The 18937-nt window shown below is 43.4% G+C and overlaps 1 protein-coding gene across 3 annotated transcripts in view; it reads left to right on the forward strand.

The window, feature by feature from the left end:
- The window catches only part of ROCK2 (Rho associated coiled-coil containing protein kinase 2), a 1440935-nt gene that overhangs the window by 1410942 nt on the left and 11056 nt on the right, over window positions 1–18937 (forward strand). For all 3 annotated transcript variants that reach the window (XM_069605961.1, XM_069605962.1, XM_069605963.1), the window contains 2 exons: window positions 1269–1530; window positions 1955–2168. In XM_069605961.1, coding sequence (XP_069462062.1) covers window positions 1269–1530; window positions 1955–2168 — 476 coding nt within the window. The remainder of the gene's footprint in view (window positions 1–1268; window positions 1531–1954; window positions 2169–18937) is intronic.

The following is an 18937-nucleotide window of genomic DNA, read 5'->3' on the forward strand; positions in this document are numbered from 1 at the left end:
CAAGGATCATTATGCAGTTTTCTATGAAATCCATGAGGAGATCTATGAATGTCTTACCATAACTATATATGATGTAATAGTATTGTTTTATTAAGGCCCTTTTTAAGACATATGTTGATAATGATGTCTACTAGTGGCTGGGAAAAACCTGGCATGAAATGCTGATGTGCAACCATGGCATTTTATCCCAGTCTTACCATCTGTATTGTAACCACTTGTTTGTATATATGCTTTGATGGTGAAAATCGAAATAAAAGATTGTTTGATGATGATATTCCACGTTCAGAATGAGGCTGGGGCTGGTATTTAGTCTACTTCCTGATTCTGAAGGAGGGCAGGCCTTGCTTCTGTTTTGGATCCAAGGTTACTAAATGTGTTCCTTCACAAGGACTAATTCAAGATGGTAATACTAGCCCAGGTCCTCCAAGGCCTCGATCTGCAGGACCAGTTGGTCTCTCTGGATCTTAAGAATGCTTATTTCCACATGCTAATCCATCAGAGGCACAAGAAATATCTAGGATTCGTGTTAGGCTCCTGCCACTACCAATTCAATGTCCTGCCATTCAGGCTTTCTTCGTGTCTTTACCAAGCAGCTGGCACTGGCACGCCTCAGATGAGAAGGCATTCATGTCTTTCCCTACCTGGACAACTGGCTCATCAGACCAGGCATTGACACATTTGTTTGCACTGCTCACCATCTGTCACATGTGTTGTTTTTAAAACATGGTATTGAAAAACTTGAATCTCTTATCTGGCAGCTGTTCGTCTTTCTACTTAAACTCTATTCACCGTATTCACTCATTCTTCCTTGCTGGAGCCATATGATTAGGTAGTATGGACGGTTTCTCAATTATCAAATCTTTGTTGTCTGAGCGTTTATTTTCAGTTTAGCTGAATATTTGTTTAGATTTAACATGCAATAATTTTCAGTTGGTTTTGGTGAACTTCATCCATACCTGACACAGCAGTATGTGTATGGAGAGAAGTGTATAATGGGTTTGTTTAAGGGTAATTCAATTTAGAGCCTTCATTTTATTTATGTCAATATTCTAATTTGCTAAATGGATCATGACATTTCCTGCAGACCTTATCGCTCACCAGATTGGAGTGCCTTGGTTTGGCTTAAATTCCATTTTCTCAATATATGAAATTGAAAATAATGTATTATAACATTCAAAGTATCACTTTATCTGTCCCATGTGTTTATGTGATATTCTGTGTGTGGCTCTCTCTTGTAACAGCTGCATTTATATTTAATTTGCTTTTAGATTCTTTATGCGAATGAAGGAGAAAGCAAAAAGGAGCAAGAATTTCCTGTGGACCCTTTGGGAGAAAAGTCTAATTACATTTGCCATAAAGGACATGAGTTCATACCCACATTATACCATTTCCCAACCAACTGCGAGGCTTGCATGAAGCCCTTGTGGCACATGTTCAAACCCCCACCTGCCCTTGAGTGCCGGCGCTGCCACATCAAATGCCACAAAGATCACATGGATAAAAAGGAAGAAATTATAGCCCCTTGCAAAGGTACTAAATGAATGCAGGAACTTGTAAAGCAGAGTTCTGGTAACCTAGATCGCTGGTAGTTATGAACAACCCACCCTTCTTTAAGATGGGTTTCTGAATTGTCACTTGCTTTTTGTTTCCACAGATGTATAGCACTTCTTTTTAGTTTGAAAGTAAATTCTAAACTCCACGAAACTTCATAATATAATATTGAGGCATAAGTGTTTCTATATTGTAGCATGCAGCTGTGTTGGAGCAACTGAGTCAGGTGGGACCATTTGGAAAAGATACATTTTCCATGTTTCTTAGAACATTCTTTGCAAAAACTTTGCTAGAAACTGAAGCTGGTATGTGATTGACACTCTGGTACATTTTTGCTCTGTGATACTTAACATCTCTCCTCATATGACCATGTCTCCATGTTTTGCACTTATTCCCACTTTAGTAAACTATGACATTTCTACGGCAAAGAATCTACTGTTATTAGCAAATTCCACAGATGAACAACAAAAGTGGGTGAGTCGGCTGGTGAAAAAGATTCCAAAAAAGCCTCCAGCACCGGACCCGTTTGCCAGGTCCTCTCCTAGAACTTCCATGAAGGTACAGCCAAACCAGTCAATGCGACGGCCAAGTAGACCGATTCCTCCAAACAAACCCAGGTATGTATGTTAGAAAACCAGGTAATAAGCACCCTTTTTGCTTTATATCCAAGAATGCAGTGCGCCAGGCAGGGGAAGGAGTGTGGCGTTTTTGGCATAGATATGATATATGATGGTTTGTTTATATAGTGCTTATACACAATGTGTTTAAAAGTGCTTATCCTGAAGCTTATTTCCTTCCCAAGGGTGAATGAGACAGTAATGAAACATCTAGAAAAATATAATCTTGTCAGAGGTGTCTCTCTAAAGTACATTGTTTAGATCAAAATAATCCAATTGATCATTGTTCACTGAGGCAAGCCATTTAGATGTTATCATTCAATACTGTAAAACCTTTGCTTAACTTTGTTGCTGTTATCATTTGTTGCATTACATGTTTTTGGTTTACTGTTTGGTTCATTGTTTTACATGTAGTTTGATCTACTGTGCGAAAAAAGATCACATGTCTATACAAAGTTGTGTTGCATGCTTAGCTGGTCTGAAAGCGTGGGTGCAGTCTGTGACCATGTGTATCGTAGTCTGCCATTGCCACTACATTAACAAAATAATCAACAATCATTGCTAAAATATGAGCATTAACATTATCTAAAGTCTGACCATAGTTTGGGTTGTCGGGTCTATAAATTTTCCATAGTTTTCTTAATATCGCAAATATGAGGAGTTGTATAGGGGTGTAAATTGATTAGTCGATTATGTTGCACCGCATTTAAGGGGATGCTTACAAACCTATTTTTCCACGTCTATCCTAAGAGAGCATATGACAGTTTATGGGCTTTCCATAAGGTCTAGCTTCCTTTTTCCTGTTGGTTTTAGCAAAGGAGAAAACCAGGACAGATACCACGAGAGAAGAAAGTTGCCAGAAGAAAAGTGGCACAAGAGCAAGCAGCCGATCAGTATTTGCATAGGTAGAGCAACAGTTATAATTAATCTAGTTCAGGATGATTCACTTGTTAAGCGATCGAGCTGAAAAGCATTAAACTGCTTTAAACCTATGACAATAGAGATTGCGTTATACTAGAGAGACCGGGCCGAGACTGTATATGTCTGTGTCATTGTGTGAGCTAGTGTGATCTTGTTGAGCTGCCGTGGAGTCTGTGGCGGTGTGAGTGGGTGGAGTCTCAGTGGTTAGACAGAGGGCAGCAGGAGTGGCAATAGAAAAGGCACTGGGGTACATTCAAATCCCCAAAGGTTGATGAAATGGTAAAATACGTAGGATGAAGATTGCATCACTCTGTACATTTTTTTTGTGTTGATATGATTTTAGTCTTTGTGGTTAAGGTAGGTGCCAAGGTGTTGATATTGGTTCATCTTTTAGGTTGTCTGCAAGTGGGCTTATAATTGTGCTTTCATTTCTTAGAAAGCAGTGCCATTCTCTCAAGAGTTGATTGTGTTTTTCTTCTTTGGATTTCTGGGGGAATGGTTGAGGTTGTGTCTTTTGATGGTGGTTCCTCTTCATTAATTAAGAGGAGTAATAGCTAGGTCTTCAGTACCTTCTTAAAGGGGCTATTGCCCTGCAATGAGTGGATGTTTGTGGGAAGGGGATTCCATTGTGTAGTGACTTGCACAGAAAGAGGATTGTCTTAATTCGGCATATTTAGCAAGTGGGAAGTCCAGGGGATTTGCATTTGTGGTTAGAGGCTGTATCTAAAAGTTTTGATTTGGAAGAACAAGTTTTGTAATTTTTTTAGCGGATCTGAAGAGTGATACACATCACTTTAAAGTTGACTGGACAGACGAATGGTAGCTTATTCATGACATGTCAAGGGTATTCTGGAGTGCACCTCCATCATGCAACCAATCACTGACTCATTTCAGTACTACTTTGAATTACTGTCTAGGTGATCACGAGGTAGGCTCAAAAGGGCCGTTCTGATTGCGTGGGCTCTTTGAAGCCCATAATGGCAGCTTCTAGATTCATCTTAACTGGTATAAGCCATTATAGGTCCCTGGACTGTCCCGCTCACTTTCTGTGGAGGTTGGCTAAGGCTAGATGGCAGACCTACTGAACACCAGTATAGTTGGTCATCTGACCTTCTGCCCCTAACCCCTTTTAGTGATCGGTTGGCTGACCCAGGGCCAGCGCCTTTGAGCATGGGTATTTAGACTTTGTCTTGCGGCTGTTACACTCTCCTGGTTTCCTGTTCTGCAGCAAGGAGGAAGAAGGTCTTCTGGAGATATTTGACATGATTCCTGTCATTTCTAACACTTACCTGGCCGTACTGGCTAGGTACAATGGTTTGGACATATCCCAGTTTGGGTTTTCTGTTTCTGGAGGTCTACTCTGGGCCCTTTGGGAAATAGCTGTCCACTCACTGGGTTGTTTCAGGTCATTGGAGCCGTTGTCACCAAAACTACCAACGTGAATACCTATCCAAGGGTCCTGGGGTGAGCAATTATTTAGGATACTCAAACCCAGGTGTTCCCCTTGCTCCATGGCAGAAATTCCTGGGAGGCTAGTCTTTACATCTGTTCGTATAGACTTCTGTTGGGGTTGCTCCTATAAAGCTGCTTCTTGCTCTGAGGCCTGTGTGCATCTCATGTCTTCTGGAACCTTTCTTTGGGGGTCTCCTTTGGCCTTCCCTGGGGTTGTCTCACAGAATCTGCACCTGTGGGGTCAATCAGGTTTGCGTTCATTAAAGTGGATGGCCTTTTAACTTTCTCCCATTCATTCCAATAGAACTGAGAACTTACTTAGCAGACTCCTAAATTGACTCTGAGGTACATACCTTCCCCTGGACATTATTCCTGGTCCATTTAGGGGCCAGTTAGCTTTGCAGCAAGTTTGGCAATTTTGTTTCACTTCTGATTTTCAATTGATTTTTAAAGTGTTCGCTGCATTTCCTCCATTGGACTAGAAGTGTAACATTGTGACTGTACGTAGTAACTCACTATTTTTCCCTGAAATGTGTGAATCCGGTAACTGATGCTAAAATGTTTTGCACATTTCTGTAAGCCTTTGGAAAGGGTTTACAATTGTTTTATCCTCTCTCTACTTATAATCTATTATATGTGCCCGTGCATTAATATTTGTAAAATTTCCTAGGGGGAAACAAATAGATGTGGAGTACTGCATTTAGGCCTAAGGGATTTGACATATTTGTCGTCTTTGCTAAAATTGTGTTTCCCTTCTTTTCCCATGTCCCAACTTGTATGTTTTAGGTTCTAACCACTAGGCATGGGGCCTTCCGCATATGCCAAAGTTGTGATGTGTCTACAGGACATTGTATGGTGCAGGCCTATTAGGCATTTACTTGCTTTTTATGTTTGATGGTTCCCTCGTTCTCCCCACCCCCTTTTTTTTGTTAGGTGCGCACCTCTGGTAGAGGGCCCACATATATAGAAATTGGGGTAGGAGAGCTCTTGTGTGCTGTTATCTTTTCGTACTTATTTCAATGGATGCTTTTTTCGTGTGTTACTTTAATAAAGGATATATTTTTCAGTATACAATATACTGGAGTACTATGTGCACTAATTGTATCTCTGTGCCTAATTTCTTCCCATACCTGTGAGGTACACCTTGTTGCTCTTACCATGTTACCTACACGTATAGAAGCTTAGCTTCCATTTGTTGGCAGGTGCGTTTGCCTTGCCCTGGGGTTAGTGGTTGTAGCATCCGGGTGGCGAGGGTGGCACAAAAACTGCCTAACGGTTACCAAAGGCCATTTTATGTTTTTGAGGGAATTTCGCAAATTTTTCATTTGATTCTATTGTATATTTATCCTCCCCCCTTCAGTTTTTTTGACATAATGGCTGCGTTGTTATACTAGCATGTTATGAATGACTTGAACCTTGATGGAGTTATACCTCAGTTGGCTCCATGCGCCAAATCACTCTGGTTCATTGAACGCAATCTCTCCAGTTAAATAAGAAAAGCCCAAACCACATGCTATCAACTAGCACGCCTCCGAAAGATAAAACCATTCCTCCCACCTGTGAATTTCACAACCATGGTTCAGACCCTGGTAATCTCGCTATTCAATGGATGGAGTACCCTTCTTGCCAACATCCCGGCCACATACCTGCCGCCTCCCCCACTTGGGATTGGTTAACACACAGCTTCATGCCTTACATAAAGAACTAAGAAATTGGACCATCTCCCCATGCTAAGAAAAGTACACTATCTACCTATCCCATCAAGGGTACTTTTTTATTTTTTTTATTTGTATTTGGTTAAAGAAAAAACCTTTACAAAACACATGAAAAGATTCCTATTGAATATACATTTCATAATTTCATAGAATAAGTTACAGGTATTAAAACAAACATTGTATCAATTTCTAGGCAGCCCAGTCCAGGGCCTTGCTCCCAGAGGAGCCACAGATCACAACCCACCCACTTTTAGGAATGTCCAAAATTCCTCCTTGTTTCAATGTCTGTAAAACCTGGCCATTGTGGAACAGTGGTGTGCTGTCACTGGGCAAGGGATTAAGTAGAAGAACAGCGCTCACTTGTGCATTGACACATGTCGGCAGTGCAGGAAGGCCTCAAGATCTGTGCCTAGTGTACCAGACTGTCTCTGCATTTACGAGTTATTATTGACAGGCTACCTGCTAGAATATTGTCCTTGATGTCTTTTACAACCTTTCTGTTAATTTAAATCTCTTGTATTTAATTAGTAAACACCACCATCTCACCCAGACCCCACCAGGGTGCCATAGTTTACACTGCCTACGCTTCTCCCATATGCGCCCACCATATTCACCTCACAATACCCTATTTGTCCTCCCCACATTCGTCTTTCACGCAGTCTATTATAGACCTGTCCACTCGACATGTGGAAGTCCCAGAATTACCATTCTGGAGTTTTTTTGAGAGAATTTAAACATTTGTCTGGACTTGGTAGTCGAAATGCATCAAGGAATCGTTTGAGGACATCTCAAATCCAACATGTAGCATTACATTACAATTTGTATTATTCTATTTAATACTTGTCCTCAAATTCTCCCTTATCTACATAAACATTTGAACTTACCTTTAACTTTCTGGACATTTCTTGTTCCAGACTTATTGATTCATCATTCACTCAAACCTTCACAAACCTATGCCCTCTTAATTTCCCCTGTTAGTCCTTTATTAGCCCTTTTTCCCTTCCTCTACTCATTCAACCTTTTCCCTTTCCGTGTTGACTACAGTCTGTAAACCACTATTGGATGCACAATGAGCCACTTTTTCAGACAAGCCTCTGGCTCCGAGGTGAGCACATGGTGATTTGGCGCAGTATGAAACTTTGTAACCTAACATGAAATGCTGGGAAAGTGTGTTCTTCTGATCCTGTGTTGCCGTAGCCATGCTGCAGCCTTTTGAATGCTTTCAACTTTGGCCAGTTAGTAGACTATTGCTCCCAGGTATTGTGTGTTTGCATGGTACAGGAGGGAGAAGACGAGTGTTGCGGTTGCTTGATGTAGAAAGGCTAGGAAGGTAAAATTGCGACACTTCCAATATGGAACGTTTGACAGCACTGTTTATCTGGGGTGTCAGGGAGAGAGAGGTCCATGAGGTATCCCAGATTTGTTTTTATTGTGGCTGGTTTCAGTTGTGAACCCTTGGAAACAGGTGTTGGGAAAGGTTGAGGTAGGACTGCATTGCCATTATGTTAATGTTAGTGTGGGGAAAGATGGCGGAAAAAAGAGTTCTGTGCGAAAGGATGGAAGGAAGGAAATGCCAAGATGCCGCACTACAGCACAGTACCTGAAGGGAGTGCAACCACCGGCTAGGTGAGTGTATTATGGGAGGGGGGCAGGGAATACTGGGAATGAGTGCTCAGGGGATTGTCCGAAGATGGTGTTTGGGGTTGAGGGTAGAAAAGAGGTGTGTAGAGGAGGGAAAGTGAAGATGGCACCATTGGATCAGCAGCCAGACCTGCCAGCCTTTTGCCATGTGGCATGGGGCAGCAACATTTGGAATGCCAGTGACGACATGCCAGTGGCATTCTGATCTGGTATGAGATGGGAATTCCTGCATAGCATCATTTGTTTTACCAGGGCTGAGTATGATATGCTTTCAGTGTGTCGTCCAACGATCAATTTCAGTGAGCCAGGTTGAGATGGGTGAGCGGTTGAAGTGTACTTGGAGGTCTTAATACTGACTTGCAGTGTATTGCCTTTTCAAAAAGTCAAGCTGAAAGAGTAGATGGGAGAAGCAAGAGGACTGTGGTAAATGTTCAAGAGGATGGGGGAGTGGCATGCCACTTGCAGAAACCCATTAAGGAACTGAGTGGGAGTTGGATTAATATGGGGGCATGTACACTATTTGCATTTGACTGGAGAGGAAAGAGCAAATTGAATCTAGCTTCAACTGTCCGTCTTTATGGTGGAGTTTGGAGACGAGAATGAAGTGTTCTACAGTGGTTAAAGGTGTACATGAAGCCTATAGTTACTTCTTGGTCAGCCTGTATTTGAAGATCCCATGTAGGCAGTATGCCGAGTCTCTTCCTCTGCTGGTTCAACCAAGGCTTACCTATGCATAGTTACGAATGTTGTTGCATTTAGAGTGGTGATTAAGTTTATTGTGGGGTGCTTGCTCGATGAACTTTGTCATTAATGAGGTGATAGTGACCACTCTATGGTTGTTATGGTCATCGGGTCAACAGAGGCTTTCCTGAGCAAGAGTTTGATGTAAGCGATCTTCTGGTCTATAGGACCTTAAATCCTGGAGTGAATGGGGTTTTTAGTTAGCACAGTACCATGCTAACTGCTATGATAGATTTTAAGGCATTGTTCATAAAAGCTGGGGCCCAGATCAGCTTGTGAGCCTCTGTTATGAATGGAGACTAGGAGATCTTTGAATTTTGTGGTAGAGTGCTGATGAGACGGTGAGGGTGGTAGAAAGAACAGTCAAAATCCATGAAAAGGGGAGTTGATGTAGAGCAATACATTTGAATCTTGTAGGAGATGTGGTTGTGTAGTTTGATCTGGAGAAAAGGCTTGCACATATGTTTGCAAGGGGTTGTGCAAACCAAAGAGCAGCCTAAAGGTTTTCTAACTTTAAAGATTAACTCGAAAATGTTCTTGTTATTGTATGTGCTGCCATGATTCAGTTGAATTAATTATATTCCCTTGGCTTGTGAACCTAGCTGTAGTGTTTGAGTCAACATTGATAGTTTAGTGTCACATTCCACAACTTCGTGGATCATTGCAGGAGTGGCAACTGGACTTCACAGCACACATTGCTACTGCCATTAGAATGCAGCTGTGTCCTGCTGAAAATTCAGTCCAGCTGTAGACTTAACCAGTCTCCTTGACCTGCTTGCTCATCTGACAGCCTGTCACAGCACCCATCCAGCCAGATCTCCATTGGTCGCAATCAGGGACTTAGCCACCCCTACCTCCTTCGTACCGCACATCCCGGACTTCAGTCCTCCAAGAGTGTTCACCCACCGCGATTTGCCAGTAGGTGCTATACAAATGCCATATAACGTAACACAATACAATGTCTTGTTTAAAGTTCATGTTTACATTTTTTTAAATAACAGAATCAAAAATATAGCCACCAATGTGGTTTCACTGTTGACCTTGTTTAAATCTGGTCGCCTCATTTTGAGCCAATGTACAAAAGCAGAATTATCCTTTTGAGTGCCTGCTGATTTCCCCCACCCAGTGGTCCAGAACAAAATAAGCTATGCCTGGGTGATCTGCTGGGCTTTTGGAATGACATGGGGGGCAAAGAGCTGAAGACCCTGTTTTTATATTTGAATGTGCTTCCTTGTATTGTAAGATACATTCCAGCCGTGTCTGTGTGTTTAGTCTTCTATGGAGGGTATTCCCAATTAGGCACCAATTGATGGAGGCTACTTTAAGTGGAAACTTACCATCTTGGCTTCAACACCTTTTTTTTATAAAACTACTTCGTTTTAAAGGTACAGTCCAGCTTTGTCATGATTGGTATAACATACGTGTCACTCTTCAGTGCTTTCTCCTTCATCTCACTTGTATCCATTGTGTGTATTTGAAGAGCATTCCAAAATAACGGCAGTGGTGGCTACTGGAGATATGTTTTATTGGGCTACACTTGGCCTACCCACTGCATGCTTGTCAGGGTGGGGTGGGGACGGTGACCCTCTGCTCTGATGCATCTAAAGGAACTGCTGCTTTTTCTGCCAGTTTATAATCTAGCCCATGTGCTAACGCTTGCTTTTAACACATTCTTATTGCACATTTTTTTAGTTCTGGCCCTGTCCTTCGAATCATCCTTCACTGATAATTTGTCAAACATTTATCATAACAGTAAGTAACGGACTAGACTGTCCTATTGTGATCTGCATGTGCTCACCTGGCCTAACAATCAGTGCTCATGGTTTTGCTTCGACTAAGTGGCAAATCATATTTTAGGGTTGCTCACATTCCCATTTTTTGAGTATAAACTCTAAAAATGAAGTTGAGAACTACGCTGGAATGTGTTAAATGTGCAGTCTTAAAGCTAATTGAGCCTCTGTCGGGTGGATCTGAGCTAAAAGATATATTCGTACCCTGGGAAAAACCATGAAGATGAGATGCCATGGGCAGGAGGGGTGTAACCAAGCAGTCTTAATTAGTGTATTGGCTGATGTCCATTAATATACTTTCCATTGCTATTAATTATCACATCATAACTTCTTCTTAGAAACAGACGGCCCCAAGTAAGAAATGAAGCTCCTGTGGGAGGAAAGGGTTATGCTGTGGCTTGAAGTCGTGTGTAATCATTTAGCTGTACACACTCTAAAATGGCCTTGGAACTCCCATGGATGCTGCATCCAGATATTGGGGTTAAGAAGACACAGGAAAAGAAGAAACAGTTTCTAAGCCGGAGCGAAAAGTAGCTCCTGGCATATAGGATTCCACCCAGTGAGCAGGAACTACTTCAGTAGAACAAGGAACTAGCCGTGTATGTGCAGTGCGTTTAACATCAACAGTAGATGCAAGCAATGTCACTTTATCCATTAAAATAGAACAGCAAATTCAATGAAGAGTTGTGCGTTTGGGTATATCCTAGAGGACTCCAGACATAGTAATGTAGCAGTGGAGTGTTTTCGAAATTCACTTAGTAAATGAATCAGTAGCTGCTCAGTATGTTGCCTAAGATTACGCATGACTTTGAGGATTGCAAATGGGGAAAAAAAACCCACAAAGGGTTGTTAATCATATTGTTTAATTTTGATAATTTTAAATAAGTGTGTGTGTGTATATATATATATATATATATATATATATATATATATATATATATATATATTCACAGTATTGGAATCCCAAATGGCCAACATTGGTATAATGTCATGTAGATCTATTTGTATGGCACCGGATTTCTTGGAGTATGGTGGTGGTCTGTGTTAAGCTAACCAAGCTCTTAAAAACTACAGGCAGGAGCCACACAGCTCTGTTATTGTATTCCCCGATTTATGGTATCAGAGAGGACAGAGGAAGTTATGTTTTTTTTTTTTGGTTATGCAGTGTTATTCGTGGCTGGTGATTGTAACTGCAAGATACATTGTCCCCGTTGTCTGTGGATTTAGACTAATTTGAATCTTAATGCATGCAGATCTTCTATGGATCCATGTTTTCTGCTTCAGACTACCATTGGGAAGCTTTAATGGCCAACATGTTCTTCTCTCAGGTAGCCGGACTGTCCCTTGTAGCATACCAGTAGGTATTTCATGACACCAGTCCTGCGGATACGGAGGCTACTCTCTGGGACAAAGAAGCTCATTGCTTCAGAGTGAAACAGATTGAGTGCCTTCTTTTGTACCAAACTAGGTTAATCATGCCACCGGCTCACAAAGGTGGCTGCATTTAGACTGTATGGTGGCGCTTCTAGTATCGTCAAGGGTTGGTATTTTTGGTACTCGAGTTGTGAATCAATAATAATAATCCACTATTCGTTAGGGGATAAGGGGCATAGGTATCCATAATATAAATCAGAATAGCCCCAGTTGCATAAAAGAGTGTTGCTCTTCTTCAGCACACATTTATTTTGACTTTGGAGACTTAGTATTACGCTGATGTGAGACACTGTTTTTGAAATTAAATAAAAAGCTTAAGTGTCCGGGCACTTCTCATCATTCATGCTCTATTATACTTTGTAAATAGGCCACTAAAACCCCAAGAATATCAATTGTATTATTTGGCATTGTGTTGTGTACGGTTTGTTCCTCTACCTATCCTCTACCTATATCAAGTACCTCAAATTTGGATGTTCCTGGAAGAGTATGGGAACCAAAACCTTTTTGCCCTGCAAAAAAGCATATTTCCCTTTTTAAATTTGAAGCTCACAAGAGCACGACTGTGGGAATGACTGTGCACATTTACCCCATCCTGTAGCACCTCACATGAGTCCTGTTTTCCGCCCATTATGGGCATCTGTATTTACCAACAATTTTGTTTTGCATTTATTCACATTCTAGCCTCCTGTGTCTTGCTCCCCCGGCAAATGTCAGACACAAGCGGCTTGAGCAGGTGAGAGCCATGGGCAGACTACTTCCTGGCAGCTCAAGGTACTAAAGAGGTCTCTGCGTCAATGCTACGCTCCCAACTCGCGTTTCCCCATGCACCTCTGCTGTGGGGAGGAGACTCCCTCTTCGTGCGGATCCTTTCCCTCGGGGTTGGCGGCACAAATCTAGACTGTTGGTTCAAGCGGAACACATGCCCAACTAGGTGAGAGTTTGCCTCTAGGGTGGAGGGGGTCACTGTTTCAGTTACCATGGTGCACCACCTATCCCTCATCTTCTAGCTCCATCTGATATTAGGAGCTATGGGTGTATCAGTACAGACATGGGCCAAGGATTCAGCCTTATTCTACTTGGATTTATTCCAGGAGGTCTTCCCTCAGCAGCTTCATTTTCACCCAATACAGGCTCCATCTCCATTGCTAATGCAGGTACGGATGGCCCTGGTGCCCTAGCAGCCGTCACATTAACCCATGCCTCCCCAGGCCTCCACTTCGCCACAGCAGAGACAAGTACAGCCGAATTCAGTCCATCCCTTGGATTTGGGACACTTGGCTTTCAACACATTTGTTTTCCTGCTAAGGAATCACTGACTTAAGTGGAGAGACAAGTAACTGATTCCGTAGAAGCCAATCAGTCCATGGCCAAATCCTTCCATGGCCGTATGGGTTGGTGGAATTTTATCCCTCTGCCTCCGCAGGAACACCCGAAGGTGCTAGGCCTACCAGAAATGCTGGCACTTCTAGCATCTAACCACGTGGAGATTCTTCCCAAAAAAATGTTTTGGCTCTATCTAAGGAGGTGTGGCTAAATCTCACTCTGCGCATCCAGGCAACAAACGGCTTAATGAGAGATTCAGACAATTAGAAGGCTAGTCCATGCTCCTGTCCTCCACTCCTCAGAAGCATTTCCTCGTCATGGCATCTATATTCTAAACCGATCTCAGCAGCAACTTCATCCTCAAATCTGGTCCTGTCCTAGGAGAATAGTGTGTTGGAGGGTTATGGACGTAAAATGTATTGTAATGTAGGCCTGTATCAAAGACAATCCAATGCCAGTGCTATACTTTTGGCTGTTAACCAAACTCTTTGGAAGATAACAGACGTTTTGCCTGTTCTGCCACAGCCAGACAGTGTTCAAGGCAGGCTTCGAGGAGGCAAACTTGATGGTCCATGTTCTGCGTAACTCTTCAGTGGCTCACATTGACGCAACTAGTCAGGGCATATCATTGGAGCTATTTGAGGCGTTACGCCGGATAGCACATTACAAAATCCACAGTGGACTTCCAGGGTCATACCCTAAATTTGATCTTTGACGGGATTGACCTTTCCATTCATCTACTGCTGTGGAATTGACAAAGAAAAAGGCTAGCTCTCAAACTGCGATATCGCTAGTGATCCCCTTTCAGTCATAGTCAATCCAGGTCAGTTAGGAGATCAAGATCATTCGGTGGTTTCAGGAAGAGCGGGTTGGACAGCCACAGAGGTTGCACAGTACACATAGGACAAAGCAATGGCATACAACCTCTAAGGGGTTTTTCTCATCCCTTCTTTTACAGGCCTCCAACCCACAAAAACAATGAAATCACCATCCGGGGTCCACAATTCCTAGATAGGGGGCAGACTGGCTCTGCATTGACAGGTGACCTCACCTATTTCGAAACCCCTACCTCCTATCAGTAGTTTTCACAGGTTTCAGCGTACCACTCCGCTGGCACCTGTATCCCCTCCACCCTTGCAGGTAGGTTATCCAGCACTGCTACAGGAAATTACACATCTGGTTCAAGCTCAGGCGGTCGAACCCTATTCAGGCAGGGGCAACAGTTGCTATTGCTGGATTTTTGCAATTTCAAAAAGAACCAGGCAGTCCTGCGTGTGGTGCTGGACCTGTACCTACCCCTAAAATAAATCAAGATGGTAACGTCATCTGTGATTGCAGAGTCCCTCTGCTTGGGAGACTGGATGTGCTTCCTAGACCTCAAGGGATGCTCATTTACATTACCCAATTTGTTAGGCACATCAGAAATGTATTTGAATCATTGCCATGTTAAACCATTTTCAATACATGGTTCTATCATTTGGCCTCAATTCGGCTTCCTGTGGGGTCACGAAAATAAAGAGCTCTTTCATCTCTGTTAAGGAGCAATGGCCATCATGTCCATTCTTACTTAGACTACTGGCTAATCAGTGCCAGTTTACCAGAAGAAGCTACATCTACAATTCAGAGGCTAATGGACATACTTTACAACCTAAGGTTTTCGGTCAGTCCCGGGAGTATCACGGGATTCTGCCACTTCTCACCAGGCGGGAGCCTTTCCCTGTGAGGATAGGGAGGTGAGCCTTCTACGTAATGCCCTCCCTAGGGTTAGGGGCAAGCGGGAACTCGCTGGAAGAGGGTCTGGCCAATTTGACCGAACATATTTAACTGTATGTCCTAGTTGACTGAATTTAGGCTGTAGTAAATTATCGTACACCCAAAAATTTGGTCAACTAGGCCATACGGTTCCATTATAGCGAACAAGGGGAGCGGGGGTTGCTGGGGTTGTCCCCGCTCCCCTTTCTCGCTATAATGGGAACGGGGGATGCAGGGGTGGGCCCTGGTTCTGGGACTTTGGAAGCAGGGGACTAAAAATAAAAAATAAAATGTATAGAATGGGACCCGGCGGCGTCAGTTCTGACCCGCATTGCGGGGACGGAACTGACGCTGCAGGGTCAGAATTAAGGCAGCCACTGAAAAGTAAGTGAGGGGAGGGTGGAGATGTATTGGGGGGTGGTAGGGGGCATGGATTAGTTGATTTTGGCCGTGGCAAAATTGGGTTTGCAGCAAAATTGACTATGGTCAATTCCGCCGCGAACAATTATGCTGCAGTCAAATCATACCAATCCACTGGGAGAGACTCCCCCTCTGGGGACAAGGGCTCCTGTTCTTATTAGTAGCTCCCTAAGATAAATATCAACCCTCCTTCATGAGCATCATCTTGTGAAGAAAGAAATGAAGAACAAATCAAAATCTGCTATTGTTATCCAATCCCCTATTGATACCTGTGAAGGAAAATGTATATGGTGCTGGGACGAGAAAAACCATTGGAAGAATACAGAGTATGAGCCAGAGATGAAGGACTTTGACAGTACGCTGGGGAAGTCTCACGGCAGAGTCGTAAAATGTTGAGGCGGACACCTCAAGAGAGAGCGAACCTGGGAGTTTCAAATCATCTGGCTGGGAGAGGAACAGGGACGCACAGCGTCTGATGCAGGAGGGAAGCTGAAGTGTCACATAGTGAGACAATCCAGGAAAATATAGAGGGACTATTACAAACACAGATGAAGAAATGAGAAGCCAACCTGCCAACTGAATGTCCCAACCTGCCACGAGCCCTGGTGACATTATCCCTGGTAACGGGGAAAGCGTGAGACCCGTGAAGAGGACTGAAGATCATTACTGGAACACTCATACTAGTCCCAGTCGAGACAAAGGGTCAAGAATATCTGAAGAGAGTGATGAACGTTACTGGAACCAATCTACTTTTCTCAGTCAAGATGAGGTACGAGTATATGGGAAGTGGAACCATTATTCTCGTCTCAGTCAAGATGCAGTACTAAGAGCAAATGAGGAGTGAGAATCGATACTGGAGCCCTCCAACGTGTCCTAAACAAGATAAAGAGTGGACATGAATGAAAGGACGACAATAAGTCTGAATAAAGATAAAGGAACAAACTGGTCCCGGATAGGAGAGTGGCAGAGCTAACCAGAATAGAACAAGACGAAAACGAGAAGGAATAACCGAGTGAAAGAACAGATTGAAACTCTGAAGAATCCCATATCAGAACTGCATGATTTGATAAAAGTAGTTACCAAGAACTACCTACAAATACTTAATTCAACTGAACTTGGTGGAAAGTTGCATCACAGGAGAAGGGAGTCATTCTCCTGTACTTTTGTTATTTTAATAGTGGTAGGGTTAGGGTAGGTTATTTTGGACAGTGGGATGATCTTGATTTGGACTCACTGACTACGGACAAGCACCTTAGTTAGCTTTGATTAGGTAGGCAACACCCGTAGTATAGGGATAGGTGCGCGTTCTCACCTTTAAGTTGATCTAATATTACACTGCGATGAAAAGTCAGAGTCCATGTTCTTCTGACCTGCCACACTTCCCTGACCATAACCCAAGAAGTGTGTTCCTTACCCAGGAAATATACCAAGATATTCTTCATAATCACATCACTTTCTAAACAGGCAGGTCACATTGGTGTGGTGAGCCAACACCTACCGGTCCTTCTAGCATCCTATATCCTTATGGTTCCTCTCGCCAGGTTCCAAGATACTGCTTTTTCAGCTTCATCAGGCATCGTCTTGGGACCAGGAGAGGGGCTCCAAATGGGACACGATCTCCATTCCGCTCTCGCTGAGAAAGGACTTATTGTGGTGAATGGACAAGAACAATGTTATGCGAAGAGCTCTGTTTTCCTCACCTCCACACCCAGTGGTGGTCACAACAGATTCTTCCATGGAGGGGTGGCGTGCTACTAGAAGTACCCACTCAACTCACACGATCTGGTTACATCATGACAAGTCAGAACATATAAATGTTCTTGTGCTCAAAGCAATTTGGTTAGACCTGAGATCTCTTGTACCTCTGGTTCGGAACAGGGGTTATGCTGATCATGATGGCCCATCATCCATATTCTGTATCCACAAACAGGGAGGATCCAGGTCTCCTTCCCTCTGCCGGTTGGTAGTCGGCATCTGGAATTGATCCCTGAGTCACGGTGCCTTTGTCCCCAAGCGATTTACCTTCTGGGATACAGCAACACAGAGGTGGACACAGTCTGCAGGCTGGAAATGAACTACAAGTGGAAGTTATATCAACAAGCCTTGGAGCTGGTGTTTTGGAGCTGGGGGCATCTGGAAGTGACCTATGCACTTTGACAGTGAATGCCAAATGTCAGCTCTTCACCATTTGGAAAGGGCAGGCTGAAGGGTCCGGATTGGGGTTGGAGGCCCGTGGCGGAAATGTTCGAGGGAGAATAGACAGTTATTTTTCTGAAAACGTTTGGTCTTTTCTCCCCTGAACATTGCAGCCACGGGCTTCCACCCACACCGCTACTTACCTTGCAGCGGCACACTTCGCCTAGTGCCACTGACTCGCTGTGTCCCTGCAACACCTGTTCCCTTTCACTTCCGTGATTAGGAACCGGCGGCACAGGGTCCTTTCCTTCTAATTGTTTATTTTTTTACTTCAGACGGGATCACCCTGCAACCCCCATTGACTGTATAGTGAACAAGGGTGCAGGGGACTCCTCCCGCAGACCTTGCCATTGAATGGGGGATTTGGTCAAACTTTTCAGCCAAATCTCCCATTCATGCTTTTATTCTCGGTCGTTTTGGATGATTCTGAAGGGTTCTAGAGCATCTGGTTTTCAGATGCAATACACCTAGTGAGCCAGAGTTCTCTGAGGTTAGATGAGATGTCCCAGTATCTGCTAACATAGCAACGGGGCGTGGGGGTATTGTAGATCTGTCTCCTTGCACCCTCGCCCTAGCAGCATGGTCTCTGAAGAATTAACATTGGGGCATTTGAGATTGTCAGAGGAAAATCTTCCAATTGCTCAGCGAGCAAGGAAAGAGTACTCCCGGGCTTAATGCAAGAGCAAATGTACTTGTTTCTGGGCAAAGGATAAGAATGGTGATGCTCATTGGATGACATGGTACACTTGGTTCACATACAATTGTCACACATATATGGTTGCTATTGGAGCATCCATGAACTCGGGTGAGATGTGGTTATCTTCATCGAACCCAGTGGTTAAGACATCTGCAGGGTTTAACTAGAATGTAGCCTCCAGTCACGCAGCCTCACCTAGTATGGGACTTCAATATTGTGTTGACGGCAATTGCATACAAACCTTTTGAGATGACATCCTCAGTCGACATCAAGTTGGTTACAGTGGAAATGGCATTGTTGGTCTCAATAACATTGGCACAGAGGATGAGGGAGAGTCGAGCCTTGGCCTCTTCTGTAGCATACCTGGTCTTTCACAGGGACAAGGTGGTGCTCCACACTAATCCCAAGTTCTTGCTGAAGATCATTTTGGCTTTCCATATTAACCAGCCAATAACATTGCAACTTTCTTTTCTAATGTGATGCGGATAAAGTGCTACACTGCCTTCGTGTCAGAAGAGTGCTAACATTTTATCACGGCAGAACTAAGAGCTTCAGAGCCTGATACACTTTTTTTGGTCACATTTGGGGATTCTTCCCCTGGCAATCAAGCTTCCAAAGCGTCCATAGGCAGGTGGGGATGGTGCCTGCAATAATTGACGAATCTAAGGTATTTGTCCTTTCTCCTCA

This window comes from Ambystoma mexicanum, chromosome 4p (genome assembly GCF_040938575.1).
Source record: "Ambystoma mexicanum isolate Mex_15411 chromosome 4p, UKY_AmexF1_1, whole genome shotgun sequence".
NCBI classification, from domain to species: domain Eukaryota; kingdom Metazoa; phylum Chordata; class Amphibia; order Caudata; family Ambystomatidae; genus Ambystoma; species Ambystoma mexicanum.